At 46.8% G+C, this 25,825-nt stretch overlaps 1 protein-coding gene across 1 annotated transcript in view; it reads right to left on the reverse strand.

Annotated features, from left to right (window-relative positions):
• The window catches only part of ERCC4 (ERCC excision repair 4, endonuclease catalytic subunit), a 102,538-nt gene extending 98,283 nt beyond the window's left edge, over positions 1–4,255 (reverse strand). The window contains exon 1 of the mRNA XM_040973306.1: positions 4,241–4,255. Within this exon, the coding sequence (XP_040829240.1) occupies positions 4,241–4,255 (15 nt within the window). The remainder of the gene's footprint in view (positions 1–4,240) is intronic.
• Between the last annotated feature and the right edge of the window lie 21,570 nt (positions 4,256–25,825).

Genomic DNA, 25,825 nt, shown 5'->3' on the forward strand with positions numbered 1-25,825 from the left:
CCTGGCTTTGGTTCAGCTACAGCTACTGCGGTCATTTGGGGAGTGAACTTGTGGTTGAAAAACCTCAAAACCTCTGTCTCTCCTTCTCTTCCTATAAAATATGCCTTTCAAATGAAAATAAATAAATATTTACAAAACCATAGTCATCTTTCTAAGAATATCTACAGTAATACCATGATTATCAAAAAAATCCCAGCAACACCACTGCTACTGAACCCATCCTTCCTTATTGAGTGGAAGCAGTTTATTTTGTTTATAAAAGCAGCAAGACGTAGAGCACAGTGTAAAATCTACCACATTTTGTGAATAAGATGGCTTTTGTAAATATGGATTTATGTTTGCATGTACATAAAGGGCATTTGGCAATACAGTAAGAAACCACCAATGTCAGCTATCTGTTGAAGGGAACTAGACCTAAGGGCATAGCAGCATAGAAAGATCTTCTCCATAGCTTCTCTTTAAAAAACAAGATTTATTTATGTATTTGAAAGGCAGTGTTAGAGAGAGAGAGAGAGAGACAGAGAGAGGGAAGAGAGCTATGCCATCTGCTGGTTCCCTCCCCAAGTGACTGCAAAGCCAGGGCTGGGCCAGGGTGAAGGCAGGGACTCCGTCCAGGTTTCTCAGTCCTTGGGTGTTAGCAAAGAGCCAGGACTCCAACTGGCATTCAGTTGGGATGTTGGCATCCCAGGTGGTGACTTGACCTGCTGTGCCACAATGCCAGCCTTACCATTGCTTACATTTTAATATTATTTTGCTTTCTGAATCACACAATGCAAAGATACACTGAAATTAAATTTCAATATAAATAAAACCCAAACTCAATGAGCCATTTAGAACTGATCTGTATTCATTGCATTCAGTCTGGGGTTTAAAGTGTTATTTGGTCAAATAAAGGGATTTACACTAAGGTCTGAAACAACAGGCCTGCTTTATCGTGTCTCCGTGCCCTTGTCCTTCCCTGACCTCCAGGCTGCTGTGTTTGGAGTTTGTCCCATTTTCCCATGAGATGCCATCAGTTGAAGGTGTTTTCCCAGTAAAGAACAGGCTCAGGAGGTCCAAAGGGGCCTCCTCTCGGAGCTGGTGTCGGGTATCAGCTAGACCTGGAATGTGGGATTTATAGCGGTGACAATTACAGAGGGAGCGGTGCTGAGCGGCCAAGATGAGGGCCTGGAATGCGAGAGAGGAGGAACTGGGATGACAGTCTGTGCATTGTCTGGTAAGGGAATGAGGTTACAGAAGAGCTGATGAATCACCCCTTTAGGAAAAACAAACCAGGGGCTGGTTGACAGTCCTCTACCAATCAGGAGAAAAGTGCAGGGCACTTTCTCGTTTTCTCCTCTATGCATTTTTTCCCAATAAATCCTGGGATCTTAAATATAACTAGATATTTAACAATTTTTAAAAACTGTTTTATCTGAAGGTAGAGAAACAGAGAGTGAGAACACACACTGTCTTTGATCTTCTGTTGTTCCTCTGCAGCGAACAGACTAAAGCCAGGAAAGCCAGGGGGCAGGACTCCACGGGGGCTGCCTCAGGGGTGGCTGGGGTCCAGGACTCCATGGGGGCTGCCTCAGGGGTGGCGGGGGGGCCAGGACTCCATGGGGGCTGCCTCAGGGGTGGCGGGGGGCCAGGACTCCACGGGGTCTCCCGCAGGAGTGGCTGGGGGCCAGGGCTCCACGAGGTCTCCCGCGAGGGTGGCGGGGGGCCAGGACTCCATGGGGATGCCTCAGGGGTGGTGGGGGTCCAGGACTCCACGGGGTCTCCCGCGAGGGTGGCGGGGGGGTCCAGAACTCCACGGGGTCTCCCGCGGGAGTGGCTGGGGGCCAGGACTCCACGGGGTCTCCCGCGAGGGTGGTGGGGGGCCAGGACTCCACGGGGTCTCCTGTGGGGGTGGCGGGGGGCCAGGACTCCACGGGGGTCTCCCTCAGGGGTGGTGGGGGTCCAGAACTCCACGGGGTCTCCCGCGGGGGTGGCAGGGAGCCTGGCTTGGGCCGTTCTCTGCTACCTCCAAGGATGTGCATGAGCAGGAAGCTGGCTCAGAAGCAGGGATTCAAACCAGGCACCCTGCTACTGGATATGACAGTCCCAAGCAGCATCTTAACCTGCTGTGCCACACATCTGTCCTTTAACGAGAATTGTTTGAAAAAGTATTATTTATTTATTTGAAAGGTAGCATTAGATAGAGAGCACATCCATCCACTGGTTTATTCCTCCAACACGCTCAGCAGCCAGGGCTGGGCCATGCTGAAGCCGGAGCGCTATCGGGGTTTCCCACATGGGTGGCAAAGGCACAAACACTTGGGCTATCTTCTGTTGCTTTCCCCAGACCATTAGCAGGGAGCTAGATTGAAAGTGGAACAGCCGGAGCCAGGCACAGTGGCCTAGTGGCTAAAGTCCTTGCCTTGCACGCATCCGGATCCTACATGGGTGCTGGTTGCTGTCCCAGCAGCCCTGCTTCCCATCCAGCCCCCTGCCTGTGGCCTGGGAGGACAGTAGAAGACGGTCCAAAGGACTTGAGACTCTGCAGCTGCATGGGAGACCTGGGGGAGGCTCCTGGCTCCTGGGTTTGGATTGGCTCAGCTCCGGCTGTTGCGGCCATTTAGGGAGTGAATCAGTGGATGGAAGATCTTCCTCTCTGTCTCTCCTCCTCTCTCTATATATGACTTTCCAATAAAAATAAGTAAATCTTAAAAACAAAAAGAGAGAGAGACAGTGCAATAGCCAAGACAGAGATTGCTGTCCAGATGGGTTGCTGGCATTGTGGGCAGAGGCGCTACCCACTGCAGCACACCACAGACCCCTTTGGTGTTTTTTTTAACCGCAGAATATAATGGCCCCGCAGTATAGTGGATGATATGGGGTACAGCCTTGATATCTTCCATCTGTTGAGTGAAGAACAGAAACATTCACCATCACCCCACCATCCAATCAGGGCTTCAGCCAGCCCCCATGTCCCAGACTGTTCAGTGTTTGGCCACAAAGTTTGTGAAAATGTGCATTGCTATCTTTTAAAAAATGGCTACTTGGAAGGCGGAGACAAGGAGAAGAGGAGGGTGCTGTTTTCTGCCAGTCCATTCCCCAAGACCTGGAGTGAGCTGGAGATGCCAGCCGGGTCTGCCCTGCGAATGACAGGCATCCAGTTATGTGACCCATGAAGCATGTGCTTTCTGTTGAGAGGCAGGTGTCTCCACTGCTTCGCTAAGCCTCCACTCCGTGCGTTATCTTCACATTTCATTTCCATTAATGTTTGAATACACCTTGTACTTTACTTTTCCTTCCTAGGAGCTTATTTAAAATCAATGCTGGACTTTGGATTTTATAAAATATTTCTTAGCATCTGCTTAAGGGACAATACGAATCTTGGATGTACTGGAGAAATGGGTTGCATTTTACATATCCTAATATGAATCCATTCTTGGTTTCCACAGGTCGTTTGGTTGCTTAGGTAATTGTCCTTTTGGAAGACCTAGAACAGTGTGCAGGGTGTAACCATGGAAACCAATGAGTAGCCTGAGTCCAGGGAGTTTTAGCTCCATGAGCAGCATAAACTAAGCTTGGGAACCACAGAACTCCTGAGTCGCACTGGGGAGTCCCACTTCTGCATTTTATCATCCATATGGCTGCCACCAAGTTGCTTGTGTCTCAGACTTTTTATCTGTGAAATGGCTACGGTGCCTTGTGGGAGCATCTTGGTAACTAACAAGTTTACCTGTTGCATGGTCGGAGACCAGTGCATACCAGAAGTCTATGTTTGAATGAGTGCATTTCTGTAAGAGGAGAGCAATTGGTAACCACGGACGTCAAATGACAGACAGTAGCTGATTTTATTCGCTTCAGTTGCAACTTCAAAGAACTCTGCTTTGGGCCAGTGTTGAGGCACAGCTGGCATCTCGTACACGGCCCCTTTGGCCCCCGCCACCCATGTGACAAACTCGGAGGGAGTTCTGAGCTGCTGGCCTTCCTGCTCGGCCCTGAGCTCTGTGTCCATCCAGGGAACGAAGCAGAGGGGAAGCGCTCTCTGTCTCTCGTTCTCTCTTTCTGCAACTCTGCCCTTTCAAACAGTAAAGTGAAAGTAAACCTTTAAAAATAGAACTACATTGCATGTTAAATTATCAGCACTCTGGGAATATCTATGTATTTTTTCCTCTGATTTTTCTATTCACCATGCATTTTATTTCTAATTCTAGAGTGTACATGAAAATGTATTGTTAAAATCAAATAAAGTATATTCAGAAGACACTTCCCCCGACCCCATTTCTTTCTCCAACGAAATTACTGTGGTTCCCAAAGAAAAGAAGGTTCAAATGAAAGGAATGGAAATTTAGTGTTAACTTGCTGGAGAATCTATTCTCCAGCAATAAATCCAAGAGAAGAAACTAAAAATAGATAAATAGGGAGCCTGGTCAGCATTTTTAGGTACATTTTTACTTCAAAGACACAGACACACACACACACACCAGCAGCACTTTGAAAAGTGAATGGAAAATGGAATTAAAAGTTCATTTTCATGAACTTTTTGAAAGCCACCCCCACATCATACTGACAATTTTTTTAAAAGATAATTTAAAAAAAAAAGATTGATTTGTTGATTTTTTTTTGCATTTCTCCTTTGTTCTCTTATTTCTCCCTAGTTTTGCTTCAGTGAGAATTTTTTTTTATTGAAAAGGCAGATTTATAAGGAAGGAGACATAGAGAGAAAGATCTTCCATCTGCTGGTTCACTCCCCAAGTGGCCGGAATTGCCAGAGCTCAGCAGATCTGAAGCCAGGAGCCACGAACTTTTTCAGGGTCTCCCGCGCAGGTGCAGGGTCCCAAGGTTTTGGACTATCCTTGACTGCTTTCCCAGGCCACAGGCAGGGAGCTGGATGGGAAGTGGAGCGTTGGACCATTCATTGTAATATACTGCTGTTTAAGGCACAGTGTGTTAGCCTACTGGCTAAATCTTTACCTTGCAATTGCCTGCATCCCATATGAGCGCAGGTTCAAGTTCCAGCTGCTCCACTTCCCATCCAGCTCCCTGCTTGTGGCCTGGGAAAGCAGTGGAGGACGGCCCACAGCCTTGGGACCCTGCACCTGCATGGGAGACTATGAGGGCACTCCTGGTTCCTGGCTTCGGATGGGCTTAGCTGCCATTGTGGCCACTTGGGGAGTGAACCAGTGGACAGAAGATCTTTCTCTCTGTTTCTCCTTCTCTGTGAATCTGCTTTTCCAATATAAACAAACCAATCAATCAATCTTAAGCAAAAAGATCTTGCTGTTTATCCAAAAGTTTTTAAAAATTTTGTTTATTTCTTTTTGAAAATAATTTAGTCTTCACCTCATCTTTTATTACCTTTTTATTGAGTTCAAATGTGAATAGCTTTAAGGGAACAAATCTGTGCAGCACTTAATTACTCCACCAAAATAATCCTTAGGAGTAATCATACTTTATGATAATAGAGGAACAATTTTAAATTAGAGAACACTGCAGAGAAACATCCTGTTTATTGAAGACGAAATAAAAACAATTTTAACATAGCATCACACACAGAATACATTTTAATCTGAGAAGAAAGTGCATGTATAAAAGGGATTATTAGAAATTTAAGTGTGTGAAAGATATTTGGTATAAAATTTCTCATTTGGATCATAATAATTTATCAAACTGGAATAAGTGTTAAGATTTTCCTATTACCCTATTTTGGTTGATTTTTTTACCCTGATCTGTAATGTTTAGTGGTTTAACCACATCAGTCAATTTGAATGCTTACAAATTTGATGTAAAAAAAAAGAAAAAAAAAGAAAAGCAATGCTTATTCACACTTGAACTGCTTCTTCCTGCCTTTCTCGGGAACAGCGTATTTTCACCAGAAATTTATGAATATACAAATACCTCTGCTCGCACATCAGGCGTCGCAAGCCTGCTGCGAAAGTGGCACACTTCCTCTAAGATATATGCGGCTTTCCAAGCGCTGTTTGTTTCTAAGTGCTCCTGTAGAGAGCTATGAGTGGCGTGTATTTTTGCCGCCTTAGGAAGCACCTGCGCTCCGGGTGCTCCCAGCGAGAAGCGCCTGTTGGGTGCAGGAAGAGCCGGAGAGACGATTTTGATTTGAGCACCTGCTCTGAGAATTAGCCAGTTTCTGCCCTGAGACATCCTGCTGTGTGAGCTCTGCACGGCAATTCCTCCTGCTCCTGGGAATGCTGAATTGATGGATGTAAGTGCTACACAGCCTTTCTGCCTCTTGGGGGACATCTGGCCAACAGGCAGCATTCCATGAGCCAGAGTGTCTCTGAATTCACTCCTTTCTATCCAAAAGTGCCTTGTACTCTGCAGGACAAAACATAACCTAGTTCCGGTGAGCTGGGTGGGTTAGGTGAGCTGTAACGCATAGCACTCACGGAAGGATTAGTTTTCGACAGAATACCAAGAGGCAAATCTGACTTGGAAATAGCATGGCTGGCAAAGGTTGGCTGAACAAGGCAGACTCTCTTCAATTCCCCACTCCCCACCATTCCCTACTGTCTGCCTCAGCCACTTTATTTGTCTATGGCGTTTGTAAGCCCTGTATGATAAAGCACGGTGAGCCCAGCAGAGGAGCTGAGAGCAGTCTGCGGGCAGCACAGGTGGCGGATACAGGAAATGCCAGCAAGCAGGCCTTATCTCAGCTGGGTCTGAGGAGTGGACCACAAGGACAAGGAAGGTGTTTCTAGTTGGGGGAACTGTGCATGCGAAGGGAGTCAGGTTTGAGGCATGGAAGTATAGAGCTTGCCAGAATCTGAGTCTATTAATTTGCTGGAAATCACAGGGGAAAAGACAAATGTATTTCCTGTAATCATCGCACGCAGCCTGGGCGTTTGGTCTTCGTTTAATTTCCCTCTTGTTCTATTGATCAAATCAACCAACCAAAAAAAAAATTTTTTTTTTTCCAGAAAGCTTCCTCTGGAGCTTGGATTTGGTTTCCCTGATTGATGCTTGCTCTGTATGGAAACTGATCTGTTTTCTTTCCAGCATGCTGGGGGATTTGCCTTCTTTGTCCTCATCTCAGTCAGTGCCACAGCTTGAGATTCCCAAATTGAAACCCCAGGCAGGCTTTTCCAAAAAATGATGTGCAAACTGCTGAAGTTTAAAATTCATCTCCATCAGTCCTAGCTGTGTGTTTCTGGGCAATTTGCTTAACTTCTCTGAGCTTCCGTGTGCTCATTTAAAAGGAAAAAAAAAAAGGATAAAAAGGATTCCACCTTTTATAATTGGAAGAATTTATTGTTTATTCATGAGAGAGAACGAGATCATCTAACTGTCTTCAGCAGTGGGGGCTGGGAAGGGCTAAAGCTGGGAACTCAACCCACGTCTCCTGTGTGGGTGGCAGGAAGCCAATGCCTTGGCCATCCCCACTGCCTCCCACGCTCTGCATTAGCAGGACGCTGGAGGCGGGAGCTGCCGCTGGGACCAAACCTGGTACCGCATGTGGCGCAGGTGTCTTGATGGGCATACTAGCTGCTAGGCTACGCAGCAGGAGGGCTTGGTGAGTTATGTGATAAGAATTTGCAGCAATGGCTCAACTACTCCTCTTAGGACCACAGGTGCTGCTCAGATGTCACAGACGCCTGGCTGCTGTCCGGAGCCTGCAGGGATGCGGTCCCAGGTCACACAGAGCCAAATTTCTGGCCAGAAGGTGTCAAGCATGTCAGAAGGAGCATTTGCTGTGTCAATCCCTTGCTTTTTCGGCTTGGAAATGTCAGTGTCCACAAGCCCTAGATTTAAAGCCTTAGTTCACAGCCTTAGTTCTCTCTTCACTGAATTTTGCTGGCAACTGCTTGCTGGGGAGGCAAATATCACTGCACACCGGCAAGGGGCCACTTGTCACTCCACTCTCAAACCTTTGGCTGTGTCTTGAAAATTTCTTCATATCTTTGAAGGAGAACTGAGCAGGCAGAGAGAGGGGGGGACGCTGTGGGATCATGGTACTTGCGTTTAATGGTCCCCCATGATTCAGCAGTCTACTTGGGGAGTGAGTTTTTGCTTTATGGTGGCGGAATAGAAACAAATAAGTTCAAAAACAAAAGAGCAGTAGGAAAAAAAAATAGCAGGTGGCTGTTGCCGACTTTGTCTCTGCCACAAGTTCCAGCCATGAAGCTTCAAGGTGCCTCACTGCTCTCACTCTGATGGGGAGGAAATGACCCCCAGGTCTTCCTTCTCTCTTCTCCTCCCTCTGCTTTTCGCGGAGATGGTGGCTTGGCTGTCACCTTCTGGTGACTAATGTGCATCTCGCGGGCATTGAATTTATTCGGCTGCCCTACCCAGGCAAGATTACAAATAAGGAACACGGGTGAGAACTGTGAAATGCACTTGTAAAAGGAAGAAAAAAGTGACCTTGGAATGATGTTGGGGTTGTGTGCCCCGCAGCTGGGCTCTGAGAAGGAATGGAGAGCAGACATGCTCAATTCTGATCAAGGCATCATGCGAAAACAAGGCCAACAGCTGGTTGGGAAGATGCTACTGAACAGGTAGTCAAATGTGATCAAAACAAATTGGCTTGCACTAGGTCATATTTGGCTTTGATCTGCCTTCCTTTCAATAGCACCTGTATGCGATGTTGCAGGATGGGTGGCACAAGAAATTCTTAACCCAAGTGTAGCCAAACACACACTGCGCTTCCAGCCATAAGGGTGGACATTTAGGAGGTGACGGAAGGATAAGGAAACAAACCCCTGTTACCGACTGGGCTGTTGATAGTGTATCTTGGACCCCGCCACTAGCAATGTGGCTGCGACGGTACTGGAAGGTTATCTGCTAGTCTTTCCATGGAAAGGGAAGAAGGGACATGAGGCAAATTGCAAAGCTATAGTGCCTACTGTACTCCGTCTGTGGAGATCTGGTGAAAGGCATCGGCTGGGGAGATGCTTCCAGCTCAAGGTGAAGCAGCTCAGCCCGGCTGTTCTTCCTGGGCTCTTAGTTACGACAGAGCACTTGCTCATAGTGTGATCGGTAGTCACCACAGTGTCTGTGCAGGTTATATAACACTAGTCCTATGTTGGACATAAACGTTTCAAAAATTTATAGATTTCTCTCAGCAGCATGGGCATAAAAAAAGATGAGAGAATAGAGTGGGAGAATGGTTGCAAGAGCCAGGGCTGGGGCGAGCAGAAGCCAAGAGCCAGGAACTGCACCCACCATCTCCCATGTGTGACAAGATCCAAGTACTTGAGGTGTTGTCTACTCTTTTTCTTCTTTCCCTCTTTCAGGTGCATTAGCAGAGTCAGATCGTAAGGGGATCTGTAGGGACAAGAGTGACCACGTGGGTGTCCCAATGGCACTACCATGCCCACTATTTCCACAATCACCTTCCCTTCTAAAAAAACACTGCCACAAAGCTGGAATGTGTTTAAAGACAAATCTGGAGTTGGTCAGCTACTGCTGTACGAATCATGCCACAAACGGGGAACAGACACTTGTGTCTTGTGAAAATGGTGGGCTCTTGAATGGTAAACAGTGCCTATTGAAGGGCATTTATCTGCCAGTGCACAGGCTTCCAGTGGCCTGGCACCAAGGGAAGCCAGCTAAGAGAAATGATTGCTCTACTTTACTTGCTTAAAAACAAATTACCTGTTGTGTTTATTGTTTTTCTGGAGCAGTTTATAAAGCAATAACTCAAGTCCATGTTCCTTTCTTTAGATGATCTTGACCCCAGGACACTCATAAATGCTTCCTAAAAAGGACTCAAGGGAGAGAAAACTAAAAAACATGCAACTCCCAGGGTTATCCGAAAAATTCTGAGATCCTTGAGGATTTCATAACCTAAAACACTCCCATATTAATGATGAATAGTCTTTCCAAGCACTCTCCCTACTTCATGTGTTGATTAGGCGCTCGGCCTGACTTTTAAGTCAGGCCCAATTCACCATAAAATATGAAGCCTTCGTGTCTTCATTTGTTATCCCCCACATCTCTGCTGCTTAATCATTTAAAGCACTCCCAAACAATCCCAAAGTTTCCTAAAACAAAGAACAAATCATCACACACACAGGCCGCGGGGCAGGGAACAGAATTCTGCGTGTGTTAGCATCTTTAATCATTCCATTCCGGGGAAGATCATCTGTTTTCATTTTCATCGACTGTGTTCACTGGCTTTCATTATTTTCTTTACTTCCAAGATGAACTTGACAACTATTTTTCTTCACAAACAAGGCTTAGGGTAGGACTCCGAATCCTTCTGATTGCATGGCCTTCAGGTGGCTTTCATGTATTATGAATTTCTCCATTGGCAGTGTTTCTTAGATGGAAACTTACGGCTCTTGCAGGAGGATTACCCTGCAGAGTTGCTCAAAAGAAAGGGAAAATTGAATGTTTGCAGAGGGAGGTTAGGCTTAGTTTGCAAAACCTGCTCCACGGAGCACTGGCTCCTGCTTGGGGGATGCGTCTGTCTCCCAGTGTGGCTTTCCTCTCACTCTCACTGGAGCAGCAGCTTGGCCCTGGGTTGCTTGACCAGGCAAGGGTTGTGGCAAACTCATCTCCTTTCCACCTCTTCTGTTTCAAAATCCCCAAACCAGTGGCGAGATCAGAGGGGGAGCAATTAGGTCTTTTCTCCAGATACAGAATTAGGGCACCCGGTGAAACTATGGAAATCAACAGAGACAGCGGGCTTCGAAACGGCAAAGGCATTGGGCTCCACGAACAGAGACCTCCGCTCCTGTGAGAGCGGCCTCTGCTAGGCCACCAGCATGGCGATTTAAATACATATGCTGAGGACAAGGCCTCGGAGGGCGTGGTGGTGCCAGAGCTGGTGTGCCAGTAGCACAAAGTTATTGGGGACTTCCATCTCTTCAATTTCAAGCAATTCTAAAAGATTTATTTGTTTATTTGAAAGAATTAAGGAGAGAGGTAGAGAGAGGTCTTCCATCCTCTGGTTCACACCCCTAATGGCTTCAACGGCTAGCCTGGACCAGACCAAAGCCAAGAGCCTGGGACTCCTTCCAGTTTTCCCACCTAGGTGGCAGGGACCCAAGGACTTGAGCTGTCATCACTGTCTACTCCGGGTCTGGCTTGGCAAGGAGGTGAAGTTAGGAACTGGAGGTGAGAATTGAACCCAGGCACCTGGATGTGGGATGTGGGCTGCTTAACAGGCTGAATGCAGACTCCCAGTATACATTTCTTGAGCAGAGCCATATGAGCACGAAGGTATGTCCTGGTGTTACGAGAGCCTTCTGCGAGCTTAGACGGTGGTGCCGGCAGAAGCACTGCAGAGAGATACACACACACATACAGAGCATGTGTGTATTTCTGTGAGACTGAACTTCTGTCTCCTGCACACTGAAGGGTTCATGTGATTATCTGTATCCACTGCTTGGTAACCAGCCCCTCCTTGTAGAAACCAGAGCGGCAAGGAGAGTCATGGTTGGTTTCTGCTGGTGGCGGCACCTGAGAGCCTTAGAGGGCAAGTCCATGCTGTTAAACTCATGCATAGCCCTGTCTCTGCTACCCTGGCTGCTTGGTGCAGTTCTGTGGAGCAAGCACTAGGGTGTGGCTGGGAAAAGAGACTGACTCCGTAGGGCTTGTCATCTAATCTGCTAAGTTATTGGTACTCTCCCTGTCCCCTACACGCTGTTGTGTGAGCTTATTATGACGCTCATCCACACATTCTCCTACAAGTCTCCTCATCACCAGACTTCCAAGCATACTTTTTTTTCCCCCTGAAGATCTAACTGTCCTGCTAAATCATCAGCAACTGCTCACCTACTGGTTTAGCTTAGAGACCATTAAATATCCTAACCCAAGTTTCAGTCACTGGCTAATCCTTTTTGACCACGGTCCTTGAGCGTCACTTCTGAGGTGGTCTCGGATGCTCCTGCTGTCTACTTTGGTGCCCAGCAGCACCAGCCTGGTCTGTTCCTCTAGTCCCCTGCTTCTTGTCTCATCCACCTTTCAGGCCTCTGCAGCAGCTCTGCACAGGGCTTCCCTGGGGCTCTTGATGCTCACTGCTGCTTTCTTGTTTTTTCAGTGTTTTCATTTCAGAAGTTTCTTTTCTACTAATTGGGCTCTCCAGGTCTCCCTAGAACCCACAGCCCATCACCTGGCCTCACAACCCTTCCAGGTAGCCGCTGTCTGCCTTTTGCTTTCAGTGCTGGATTTTACATGTGGTTTTCCATGCTAACATATTTTAAGACTTGATTGTGCAGCATAAGATTTAAGGTAAAACATTTTTGTAATCTACTAAGTTTATATGTTTGTAAATAACTGCCTTGTGCCGTTTTTTTTTTTTCCTCTAAAGGGTCAGCTAGTGAGATTTGTCTGCCTTTTTGTCTATATTAAGTTTTATCATTTTCTGGCAATATCTGCAGGCTTCCACCCTTTTTCTTGGAGAGGTTGCAGAAGTCTATTTGTCATCCTTGCTGTTGAACGTGAAAATGTGTTTCCCTTGTAAGCCAAGTTTGGGAAGACTTCCTGCTGCAGCAGTACTGTCTTCTGTCTGAGCGGTGAGGAGGTAGTCTCCAGGCCGTACAGTCTGAGGGTAGAGGGCTTAGCAGGGCAAGCAAAAAGGCACCTTCAGGTAACGCATCATAAAGGTTTGATTTCCAATAACTCAACTGGCTAATCCTCACTTTGCAAACGCCAGGCTCCCATGTGGGTGCTGGTTGGGGTCCTGGCTGCTCCATTTCCCACACAGCTCCCTGCCCATGTCCTGGGAAAGCAGTAGAGGATGGCTCAAAGCCTTGGGACCCTGCACCTGCGTGGGAGACCTGGAGCAGGCCCCTCGCCTCAGATCGGCTCATCTCTGGCCATTGTTTCTATCCTTCTCTCTGTAAATGACTTTCTAATAAAAGTAAGTTTTTTTAAAAAAAGAGAGTTGATTTCATGTTAATTATAAAGGCCAGTGAAGGGCCATGGTCCAGTCTAGGTTTACATTTTAATGATCTCACACTGACCTGCTCATTATGGGAAAGCCAACTTGCTTTGTTTTCCATGAGTCATGGGAAAAAAGCATCATCTCTATTATAAGGCTTGACAATATCATTGGAATAAGATAATATCTTTAACAGATTTATCCTAGCATTTAGCACATCATAAGTATCTATAAATAAAACTAATATTTTCTGTGAATATCTATGGAAGCAGCTCTTTATGTTAAAGCAATGGCTTTGTAGTTCCTTCATATAAAATCAAATTCTTATTTTAGACAAGTCTTTTCTAGGTGCATACACACACACACACACACACACACACACACACACATGTCTTTGAGGAGTTTCACATGAGTGAGCTATTTGATTTCTGTAGCTTTAACTCGTATCCAGTCATCTTACTGAACTTTTTATTAATTTCAGGTCATTCAGCTAGTTCTTTTGCTTTTCCTTGTTATTCAATTATTGTGTCTTCCCGCAGTTTATTTCCTTTTCAAACTATTGCTTGTGAATTTTCTTCAACTTGAATTTGTTTGAAGCATAATATTTATCCTTGAAATTCATGCCAGAATTGCACATTTACAAATAGAATGTTTGATGGAGAAGCGACCCACAGTTTAAATTATTTCTAGAGCTGAATAAGATGATAATTGCAATGATTGCATAAGGCGCCATTTAGAAATTAAAAGTTGAATATTTTAACCTACCAGGTGAGACAGAAAATTGGTTATGATGTGTGTGGTTGAGTTTAATGTACTGTTGACAGGATGTCCTGGTAAAATAGCTCATTGGTTTCATCTAGAATTCAGAGAAGGTCAGAGAGATTTAAATACACAACACAACCCTTTCGCCTGCCTGTGGACTTGGAACAGGAACCAGGTTTTGGTTTTCAGAAAGGCTGACTACTTTTGGCACTCAATAAACATTGTGTGCGATCCAATGTAAGGAGAAGTATATGAGGAACATTCAATACCAACGAGCTGCCGGAGGTTCACTCAAACATGTGGGACAGAAGACGACTCAGAAATCCAGGAGTAGACTTCTAGTAACACGCGTTTTCCTGTGAGCTTTTTGAATGTGCCCATAGAGAGTTTTCTGGCATATAGTAGATGTGTAATAAAAGTCGCTTTCCCTCTGCTCTTTAAAAGCTGACATTGAAGGCCTGAGCTCTAGTACTTTCCGCTCCCTACCAGGCCTACCTGGTCTACACCCTTGCCTCCTTACCCTCTTCTTCCTCTTCCTCTCATGCTGTTTACCCTTGCTCTTTGTGTTCCCACCTCCAGAGAATTGGATTTTGCTCCACTCTTTGCCCTGGGCTGTTCCTTATGCCGGGAATGGTCTTCTCCCAGCAGGCCCCTGGCTCTCCTTCCTGGCTTCACCCCATACTTACTCAAGTGGCGAATCATCACACATGAGTACTTCGAGGGCTACCCTAAGTTATCCTTCTCTTCCCTTGCATAACCCTCTTTTGCTATTTAACCTTTCTGCCTAGTACTCAGCGCTAGCTGATGCATTATATATTTATCTTTTTTGTTCTTGCATTCATGGTCTCTCTTCTACCTCTCACCATGCCTACTAGATGTTAGCTCAATGAGGGAGAGGACTGCACCTGCAGTGTTCTCCAATCTGTCCCATGTGTTGAGGATAGTGTCTGGAATGTGACGAGCAGTGAATACCTGTTTATTGAGCGAATGAATGAACGAAGGCTCCTTTGTGACAATGAGCAATGAAATGATCATGACTCAGGTTCGGATCAGACACCGAAATGCTGATATTCTCTCTGAAGTCTTGCAGGCAGCGTGGGCATACGGAGATGTTTGTAAATGGTTCATGTAGCTCACCAGGCTTTCAAGAGAAGCCCATGAACATGGGAATGACTGCAGTTTTAATTGTTAAGAAAATAGGCTTGGGTTCAGATCTGTTGCAAGTGTTTTATGTCCTAGTGCCAGTGCCAACCCAGGTCTTCTCATGGGGAGTGGCAGATGTGCAGACAATGAGCAAGAATATCAGATACAACCTGAGGACTTTGCCAGGAACAGCGCATTAGTACTCAAGCTCGCTGGCCAAAGCAGTTCATATGGCCAAGCCAGTATTGGTAAAACAGGGAAAATCTACCCACCTACGTTGGTAGGAAGTATCATTAGATTAAAGCATGCAAATGCCTAATTGTGCTACAGGAAGCAGATACAGAGTTGTAAACAATGATTCGACCTACAGGAGTTTTAAAAATTATTCCTCGAGAGTGAAGTCAATGTAGAAGAAAATTGGGCCAAGAGAGAGATTAAGCTGAGTACAGCTGCATCTATCTGAGGTCTGGTGAGAGACAGACACTCACATGGACCAACTTAGGCTAAAATAATACCCTGGATTTTGGCTCACTTCAGTGAAAATTTTAGAAGAAAGTCAGGGTTTAGGTACAGAAAGAAGTTGAAATGCCGTTTGTTACACAGCAAGGGATGCCTGAGACACACGTACTTCCCTAACGCCTTTGACAATAGACTCCGGGTTGGAGAAAGGATGTTTTGCCCAGTCCTCTAACAACCTCATGTCAGAACCACTTCGTTCTAGCCATCTTTGGAGAGTTGGGAAGAAAAAAAAATTCAACTTGGAGTTTAAATTCTGCCAAATAGCTCCCCCAGAATGGAAGGAGATTCATGTCTTAGAATTTATATTTCTTTCTTTAATTACTATCAACTTGAATAGTGAGAAAAAAGGAGAGATGAAAATTTCCCACGTATTTTCAGTTTTCTAATCAGCAAGATTGTGCATCTGTGGGAGATGGTTGCTGCTGTGGGTCAAGGGACTCAATATGCCAATAATGTCAGAGCTATTACCCTGGCAATTCTCTTTTATTTTGCTTTAGGATCACAATGTGATTGTATTTCAGCCACGTACCCTCCTCAAGATCACATCTTGTATAATTTTAAAGAATCAAAAAGGTAATATTTTCAGGGAGTTTTGCTCAAGAGGCTTCCATTTATGTCTGAATTGTTGCATGACCAATGCTGCAAGGGAGTCTGAGAAATCAAGCAGATGATTTTTCTAGGTACTATAGTGGGAAATGTAAAAAAGAAAAAAAAAGGACAACAACAACAAAACCCATAGTAAATGAGTTGGGGAAAAATACAATGAGCCAATCAGCTGACCAGTGATGTAAAAATATGGTGGGAACCATGGCTCTTTTGTATAGGGCAGAGGAGGAAAGAAGGATCCTCCTAGCATATGGGCAGATTCTTCACCTTCTCTGCCTGAAGGTGTCCTTCTTGTTTCCTCCTGTTCTCTCTCCTGATGTTGTCTGGCATGAAGAAACCCTAGTTGTCAAGCAGAGAGGTCAGGACCACCAACGAAGCTGGTGTTCTGACAATTCCTACCTCACAGCTCTAACTGAATCGGCCTCAGTTTCTGTGCAACCATTTTCACCCCATTTTTCAGTAACTCTGTGAGTTTTGTGTTGCAGGACTTACTTAACCCCATTTTACAGGTGAGCAATCAGCCTGGAGAGCGACAAATGAGATGTTGAAGTGAGAACGACCTAACTGAAGGCAGCAGAGCCGGGCCTTTCCAGGGTCCCCCTACCTTCCCTTGGTGCAGTCTCACTAGTTCTCATCCTGTAGTATTTGGTTTTTGCATCCTCTAGTCATCCATCCTGCACCCCTCCCTTCCGCCCAGGAGAGCAATGCCTCAGCAATCGGTCAATGCTAATGCACCAGTAATCTCCCAGAGCTTTGTTGTAGAGGAGCCTGTCTTGATTTATTATTCTAAGTGTGTTGTGTAGGCAACATTGATTAATGATCAATTTCTATGTTACAAGGTAATCATAGAGCTTGATGAAACTGTATAACAAGCAGAGCTGATTGGTATGAGATGTTGAATCTTACACCAGACTGTGACTGCTGCTGAATGCATTTTTAGCTTACATTATACTGACCCTACATCTGTGTTTCCAGACTTCTAAAAGGGATATTGGCCTTTGGGTTATAATTGAGTGCTTTGTCATCTATGAATGTCTTTTAGAGTAGGGTGCTGCTAACATGCAGAATTGCTTTGAGGGACTGGTGTAGCTGGCTAAGTGTTGCCGCCTGAGATGCCAGCATCCCATATGGGAGCAAGTTTGAGTTCTGGCAGCTGCACTTCTGATCCAGCTCTGTGCTTATGGCCTGGGAAAGCAGCAGAGGCTGGCCTGAGGCACTGGGACCCTGCATCTGTGTGTGAGACCTTGAAAGAAGCTCCTGGCTTCAGATCAAGTACAGCTCTGGCCAGTCATTGTGACCATTTGGGGAGTGAACCTGTAAGGAATTTTTGCCACTAACCCCATACACCATATGCCAGGAGGTCTTTATTCCAGCAGGAGAGGTGGCCGGCTGTGGGGAATGGAAAGAAGGCAGGGCAGAGGAAGATGGCCATGGAGAGAGACCAAAGGCAGAGATAGCAGAGAGAAGTGAGAGAAAAGAGAGAACATTCCTGCCATAATGACAGGAGGGGGGTCCAAAGGAGGCCAGTAGAGTGGGAGGGAAAGAGAGAGGCGGAGGACACCCCCTGCCCCCAACACACATACACGGGGCCATGGGAATTGGTAGATGCGCTGGTAGGCAGGGCCAGGGATATGGGGCCCCTCAAGGGATTAATGGATAGGGCGGTCAGTTACGGTGCCATGAGGCTACAGTGGGTTGGACTGGTGGAGGGCAGGGTTACAGCGTATTGGCAGAAGAAAAAATTGAGTGTATAACTACAGTATGTGAGATTTTATGGAAATGAAACCGAAATGGAAACTTTAGGGGAACCGAAGCAGGCATCCAGAACGACACCAAGTCTACGATGGGAGGGGCACTGCTCATGTCACTGCTTACGAACCTGCAGATGGAAGGCAGCAGACAGAAGGCCCTTCCCCATGGCCTTCTCTCTGTAACTCTTTCAGATATAAAAAGCAATTTAAAAAGGAATTGCTTTTATCTCTCGTTCCTATTTTTTTTTTTAATGGAAAGCAATGCTTAATATGCAACACACTCTGAAATGCTTGCTAGACAAACGAATGAATCAATAAAGCCCTGATTGTTATGTCCAGCTTTTTTTCACTCGGGCTCATTACAACTTCTTTCTGTAGGTTTCCTGGACATTCACACGCAGTGCAAGAAATCCAGAGTCCTCTTAAGTCTACGATGGCTGGGTAGCATCCATTCACATCAAACCAGATGTAGAGGGAGGCAACAGAGTGCTATGGTTTGCTACTTCCTTTGAGGCCCTGTGGTCTGGGTTTGAATCTTGCATTTCACACCCTGGCTCAGTCATTTTAACAACTTTCTTTTTTAAACCCATTGGGGTTCAGTTTCTTTGTTGGTAAAACAGAATTCTCTTGCCATCACAGGTGGCTGAGTTTGTGGCAGAGTCAGGCACCGAGTGAGGTCTTCATGATGAGCCTTAGTACCCAGGGATGGGGAACGGCCACCCAGTGTCACCCCAGGATCCCCGATGTGGAGCATGCTTCGAGAACTCTGCTTAAGTGGTTTTGATGTTTCTGAAATTCTGTCAGTCTCGCTGATCCAATGATGAAGAAATCCTTTCAAGGTCCACTGGCTGACATGGTCAACCTTAGAGTCTCCATTTGCCCAGATACTTGCTGTTACTGCTTGGCTGGGGTAGTTGTCCAAATGTTTCTACCCTCCTTCCTCTCTGCCATGGCACCAGATGTCCTCTGCAGGCCCTAAGGGACTGCCGTGTCCTCCATGTCCATCTGGGCCTGCCATCCACTACTCCGTGTTTTCCACTGAGGAGGCCCTTCTCTGACACATACACTTTGCACTCAATCCACTGATCCTTCAATTCTCTCCACAGTTGAAGTTCTGAGTCCAGCAGTTCATTTAGGGGGATCCCCAAAGAGACTTCATTTGAGGTGATCCCAGGCCTGACTTGTGTGTGCTTGCTCACTCTGTCACCCACATCAGCTGACACACACCCTAGTAGCTGCAATTGCTGGGTTAGTTCTGTCTTCAGTCCCATCTGTTATGCAAACCAACAGATGCTGTGGCCCAGACCAACTGCGTCTACTACACACTCAGCCCTTACATACACTAGTGGGAACTGTAACCTCATCAGAGTTACCCCCAATAACACCCACCAGGCCTGCCCTCAGTCAGGATTCCTGTGCTTTCCAGTATGTGCAGCAGGCTAGTCCAATCTGTCCTACATTCCATTCAGCTCTTGTACACATTAATGGCACTAGAGCCTAGCTGAACCCAATTGACCAGCCCACACTCCTGCCGGCAGGTGCCACTGCCTGTCTAGACAGGCCCTCCCCAAATCTTGGTTTTCATGTTCGCTGGTGGGAGCTGTAGCCCACCAGAGAGGTGCCCACAGTTCCCCTGCTGGACTCACTACCAGTCCCAGATCTTGAACTTTCCAGGTAGTTCTGTAGTCTAGCTTGACAAGATTTGCCCCCAGTCCTAGCACTTGCCAGCTGATCCTGTGGCAGAGGCTAACCTGCCAACACTTACTGTGGCTCCCATTCATGCACCAATGGTATATTTGGTCAGTCTAATCTGGCTCTCCTCCCAACCTAGTTCACATGCAGGCCAATGGGTGTTGTAGCCCTGCCTGGCCTGGTCTGTCCCCAATCCCAGTTCTCACGCTTATCAGCAACAAGCAGAAACCCAGCAGGGGACCCCATGCTGCTCCTTACCAACTCACACTTCTCCCCCTGGGTCTCACATGTACTGGTGGGTGCTGTGGCCTGCTCTGGCATGGCCTACTTCACCTTGGCATTTGCCAATGTGTACTACAGCCTGGCTCAGCCCAATTTGCGCACAATCCAGCTCATGCTGGTGAATGCTGCGGCCTAGCCCACTTTAGCCATCCCCTAGTCCAGGTCCTGATGTGAATTGACTGGTGTTGCAACCCAACCCGGCCTGTCCTGCACCCCATCCTGGTTTTCAGATCTGCCAGTGGGTGTATGAACTGGCCCAGCCTGGCCTGCCCCCAGACCTGACCCCGTAATGTGTGGCAGGTACTATAATTGGCCTGGTCTGGACTGCTCTGTGCCTTGGTTCTTGCGCTCATCTGCAGGGACTGTGGCTTGACCGAGGAATTCCCCAAGCTCCTCCCAGTGGCAGATCTTGTGCATACTGGTGGATCCTTGGCCCAGTTTGACTTAGTCTACCTTTTGTCCTGGCAGGAATGGTGACTGCGCAACCAGCCCACACCTATTCCAGTTTTAAATTTCGGTGTTACAGCCCAGCCACACATGCCCATACACAGCTCTCACAAGGTTCAGCAGGAGCTGAGACTTAACCTAGCCAATCCTACACCTACCCTGGCTCTCATGAGTACCAGTGGGTGCTGGAGTCTAGCCCAGACCCAGTCTACACCCGTGCCAAAGGACACTGCAGCCATATCCAGCTCAGATCACTGCCCCCATTCCAGCTCTTGCACTCAACAGTGGGAACCACAACCCAGCCAGAGAATCCCCCTACCTCCCTAACAAGGCTTGTTCCCCAGCTACAGATCTTGCACGTGCCAGTAGTTGCTCTGAGTCAGCTCGGCAAAGCCCATTCCCTGTCTTTGCCTTTGCCATTTGATGCTGCAGCCTGGCTGATCCCAGCCCATCCCCAGTCCCAACTCTTGCTGATGGATGCTGCAGCCTAGCCATGCCCAGTCTACTCCCATTCCCAGCTCATGCAAACTGGTAGGTATGGCAGCTTAGTCCAGTTGACCTGCACTCCAACCTGGCTCCTGCACATGTCAGGGTGCTAAGGTTTGGTCCAACACTGCCTGATCCTCCCAGCTCCAGAACAAACCCACACAGATGCCCACAGGTGGAACTACTTAACACAACCTGACCAACACCCAGGCCTGAATCACATGCTCACCAACGGGAGCTAGGGCCCACTAACAGACTTTCCAAAACTCCCCCACCAGGCCCACTCCTAGACCCAGATCTCACATGTGCCAGCAGGTATTAGGCCCTTACCTGGCACAGTCTATTCCCTCTGTCTCAGCCTGTGTATTAGCTGGTAGATGTTGTGGCCTGGCCCACCCTACACCCTATTCTTGGGTATGCCTGTGGGTGCAGCAGCCTGGATCAGCTCAGGCTGTGTCCAGCTCCAGTACCTGTGAGTGTTGGAGGGTTCTGTGACCATGCCTAGCCCAGCCCGTCACTTATCCTCAGCTCTCAAGCACTTAAGTGGAAACTGCAGTTCCACAGGGGTGGGCGCACATTATCCTCCACAGAATCCCAGACCTGATTCTCTCACGTGCTGGTTAGTGTCATGGCCCAGCCTAAAATTACCTGTGCCCTGTTCTGACTCTCACTGGTGGGTACTATGATATGGCCTTGCCAGGTAGGCCCCCAGCCCTAGCTTTAGTGTGCACCAGCGAGTGGTCACTGGCATGCTCCTCCGTGGGCTGGTGCATCTGTCTGACCCTTAATGTTGCTCTAGTTCCCTGCTCTATAGCGCTTGGTCTCAGCCGCCTTGCTTACCTGCAAGTAGAGTGGCCTTGTTGATGGAAGTCCCTCAGGGGTTATTCCTTACATGCAGTACGCTACCTCAGCAGCCCTCCCTCCCACACATCCTTGCACCCCCTTCTCTGGGTAATATGCCCTCCATCCTCTGCTATGGTATCAGATGCCCTCTGCAGGCCCCAGTGGACTGCCATATCCTCCATGTACATCTGGGTATGCCATCTGCTGCTCCTTCTATGCCACTGAGGAGGCTCAGATCTGCCAGAACAGTAGCCTTGTTAATGCACGGCCCCCAACTGTGCCATCCCTAGACACCTTGCGAGCCCACATTCCTAAGGCCCTAAGAGCATGCCACTGGGCATCCTGTGGGCTTTGCCCAGCACCTTTAGTGCCCCAAGCCGCCCCACCTGGGCCAAACCCATTTCCCTCCCTGGGCTCACCACCTAGGCTTCCCGCACACATGCTGGCCAAACAACCCAGGCCATGCCTTGCTCCGGACCTCCAATGCCCCCTCCCTCCATGCACGCAGGCCAAATGACCCAGTAATGATTAGCTTTTATTTTTTGTTTAACTTAGAACTGAATGAAGACCACGTTAAGATTAGTTGAGAAGGATTAAATGAAACCAACAGAATGGGAGCTACTAGAGTCTCCAACAGAATTAGTTAAAGCCAAATATTTACAGTAATCAGGGGAGGAAGTCCAGAGGGATTACCACGCTAATTAATCCAATGTGGCGCAGAGTGGAGTTTACTCTTGTTGGCTTGAAACTTCTTCCCAAACATTCTCCTGCTCTCATTTGCATTTCCACCACTGCTCTCACACTCCTGGGGCCAGACGGGATACTGTTTTGTATTGCTTTGTTTCTTTAGTCTCAGTTCCCGCTTTGGCAATTTGTCAAAGTTCAGATTTCTAATAATGAGGACTTTATTTGCTGTGTTCCCAGGGACGTGGCTCTGCAACATACGCACTGGCTTGTCTAGGAGTTTTCAGTGTTTCCTCTGGCTCCTAGTCTCTCACTGAAACTGGAGCTCAGGCTTTTGCAAATTTCAATTGATTTTGAATAATTACAGAGCTTAAAGCACACATGTCAGATGCAGCATTCACTGTGGATAATCAGTGTTCACAGTTACGTCACCTGAGTGTCAGGGAAGCTGTCCGGCTCTTCTGGGGAGACAGTGAGATCTCTCATACCCACTTGTAATTCCTGTTGCTAGCAAAGGCATCGGGGCTTTGCTTTCTATCCTGACAGATGAGTTTTGCATGTTCTGGAACTTCTTTGGTTTAATCTTATATGTCTGTCAGACCCATTCTTCTCATTGCATGGATCAGAACTTTTTCTTGCTCAGGAGTGCTCCCTGAGTTGTACACATAGTGGCTTAATTATTCATTGTTGTGTTGATGCAAGCTGGGTTGCTCCAAATTATTTTAACCCTTATGGTAGCATTCTTTCACAAGTCTGTGAACACATTTATTTTGTAATGCAACATCTCCATTCAAGCGGTCACCTTAACTTTGGTCAGCAACATGGATCTGAATTAACTCATTTATTCATTACTAAAGATCCATGAATTGCCAATCCAGTACTCATTATCCTTTGTATCACAGTCCCAAAAATATGCAATATTTCTATCAGGAATCTCTTAGCTTTGTAAAACCATCTATTTTCTGCCAGAAAAGTTATATTCTTAATCAATCAGCAATGTATGCATGTATGTTTGTGCTTCCTGTTAAAAAATGCAGTTGATACATGATGATGACGTGTTCCTGGAAACAGTGTGAGACTGTGATACATGCTTTGCACACAGCTATTACATAAGGGGAATGGGTGCATCTGTCACTTCTAACAGTTTCCTTTTGTTGGGAACACTGACAATCCTCTTCTCTGGTTCTCTTGATACCTGCACTGAGTTATTGTGCGCTGTAGCTGCCCTACTGAGCTGCAGACATGCTGAGCTAAGTTTGTATCTGTCATCCCCCTGCACTCCTTCTGTCCTTCCCAGCCTCTGGTAGCCACTGTCCCACTCTCCTCCTGTGGGATTAGCTTGTTTTTAAGCTTCCATACGTGAGTAGGAACAGGTGGTGTTTGTAATAAATGCAGATGTACATTTTCATCTATGTTTTGTGGAACTGTTTAGGAATAGAACTGCTGGATCATAAAGTTAAGTGAATGTTTGTAGGAATTGCCAACCATTTTCTAAGGTGGTTGTCTCTCATTTCGTATTCCCAGGAGCTTTAGTTTCTCTTTACCCTTGCCAGAAATTAGAATGGTCAGCAGTTTTTATTTGAGTTGTCTGGCAGGTGCGTAGATAAATCCCCCGGTCGTCTTAATTTGTAATCTCTTAATGACAAGTGATGTTGGTTGTCTTTTTGCATGTCTTGCATGTCTTAACAGTTCTTGCATTGAAAGGAATCAGTTTTCTGAGGTCTAAACAGTGCACTACTTTCCCACAGGTTCAGTTAAGGGGATACCCCATTTTCTTATGGAGCTCCACTACTGCGCCCTGGCACGCCTCCCACTGTCTCCTCAAGTGCCCAGTTCAGCTCCGCTGTTGCATAAATATTTACATAAATCTCTGTGCTGGCTTTGTTAAGTAGGTCATAAACATGTGTTCAGCAGCACCTTCATTGAATGTCTTTGCAAATGCAATTAAATTCCTTGCACAAATAGGTATCCGAATTTACCTTAAGGCATTTAAAGCAGCTGCATTTAAAAGTGGTGACTTCCTATTAACATGACATTATAGAGAAGTGTTGGGTAGTAGATTCCTGGGTGTTATGCTGTGGTTCTTTAGAATTTTATTTGAGAGACTGACACACACAGCGAAATACAGGAGGAAGACAGGAGAGGGTTTGCCTCTGCTGGTTTGTTCCCCAAATGCCAGTAATGGCCAGGGACAGCTGGGAGTGAAGCCTGAAGTCAGAAATATAATTCAGGGGCTAGTGTGGTAGCCTAGTGGCTGAAGTCCTCACATTGCATGGGCTGGGATCCCATATGGACACCAGTTCATATCCTGGCTGCTCCACTTCCCATCTGGTTCCCTGCTTGTGGTCTGGGAAGGCATTGAAGGACGGCCCAAAGCCTTGGGACCCTGCAGCCACATGGGAGACCCAGAAGAAGCTCTTGGCTCCTGGCTTTGGATCAGCTCAGCTCTGGCCACTGTGGCCACTTGGGGAGGGAACCTGCTGCCGCTCAGGGGACACATTAGCAAGACGTTGGATTCAGCCACAGAGCTGGGACTTGTACCCAGATATTCTGATACAGGAAATGGGCATCTTAACCATCAGACCAAATACCTGTTCCTACCGTGTTTCTTTAACAATGTTTTCTAGCTGAAAGATGTGATCAAGCAACATAAAAACAAAATGTTTCTTGCCCTCCTAATAGCAGAGTGACTAATAGGAAAACCAGGAGGATGATAAACCTGCACTGATGGAAGGTGATTAAGGGCGATGAAGGATGCGGCAGCCCTGGAACAGAGATCCATCTCCTCCCCATGGGACAGATGCAAACCTTTCCAGGACGTGAGCCTGAGCGGAACATTCCAGGCAGCAGTGCTCTCATGAATCAAAGCCTGCATGCAAAGCCATCATTCCTTCTATCTTTCTTCTGAACAGGATGCACTTGTTTGCTTACCTACTCATCTACTTACTCATCTCTTCTACAGATCAGAGGGCTTCGCAATGCTCATAGGAAACACATACCATGCAAACACCTTCTAACTGAGGTGGGGATAGATGGATAGGAAACAAAACCAAATGATGAAAACGTATTCTTTGTTAACTTGCAAGCATTAAAGGGAGACCATAAAGGAAAGAAGAGGGTCTGAAGGAGGCAAAAGCGCGTGCTGGTGTTCCTGGTTCTCCCGGCTAGGTGTCTGCTCCTGGAAGAGAAGCAAGTGCTGGGGAGTGGGCACCTGACTTCAGCACGTGTTGTAGGTGAGCTCAACTTGCTAGGCATTGTGCTTAGCCCCCACTCATACTGGGCACGTGCTGCTGAACTTCAGGACCGGAAATGACAACAGCCTTTCTGCTTCCCAGCAAGACCGAGGCGTTCTCAAATGCCCGAGAAATGCACAAGTTGGAGACAGGATGCAAGCAGGCAGAGTTGAAAAGGACAAGCACAAAGTCAGACAGGGTAACCCTGAGCTGGAAGGTCCGTCGCTGAGACGGGAAAAGAAAACATACACACTAAAGAAAGGGTGGAGTTTAAGAATGCATAAATGTGGAAGGAAGGGCCACACGGCGTGCTCTCTGGGGAGTATGAGGCATCATTGCATGGCTTTCTATCCAGGCTCTTGTGACGACATTTGCACATCATCTTAGCTTTCAATTTTTCCACTTAAAATTGTGTCAAGAGCATCGACTTATGGCTGGTATATTTTGAAAAAGTGGTATTTTATTCAATATGTAACAGCCCATGAGGTAAATGAGTTCCTACACTGATGAAGGCCGCTGTTTCCTTGTGGTTGGATGTTTTGAATACCACAGCATTATAA

Source organism: Ochotona curzoniae, unplaced genomic scaffold, assembly GCF_017591425.1.
Source record: "Ochotona curzoniae isolate NIBS_2020 unplaced genomic scaffold, NIBS_Ocur_1.0 contig_2321, whole genome shotgun sequence".
NCBI classification, from domain to species: domain Eukaryota; kingdom Metazoa; phylum Chordata; class Mammalia; order Lagomorpha; family Ochotonidae; genus Ochotona; species Ochotona curzoniae.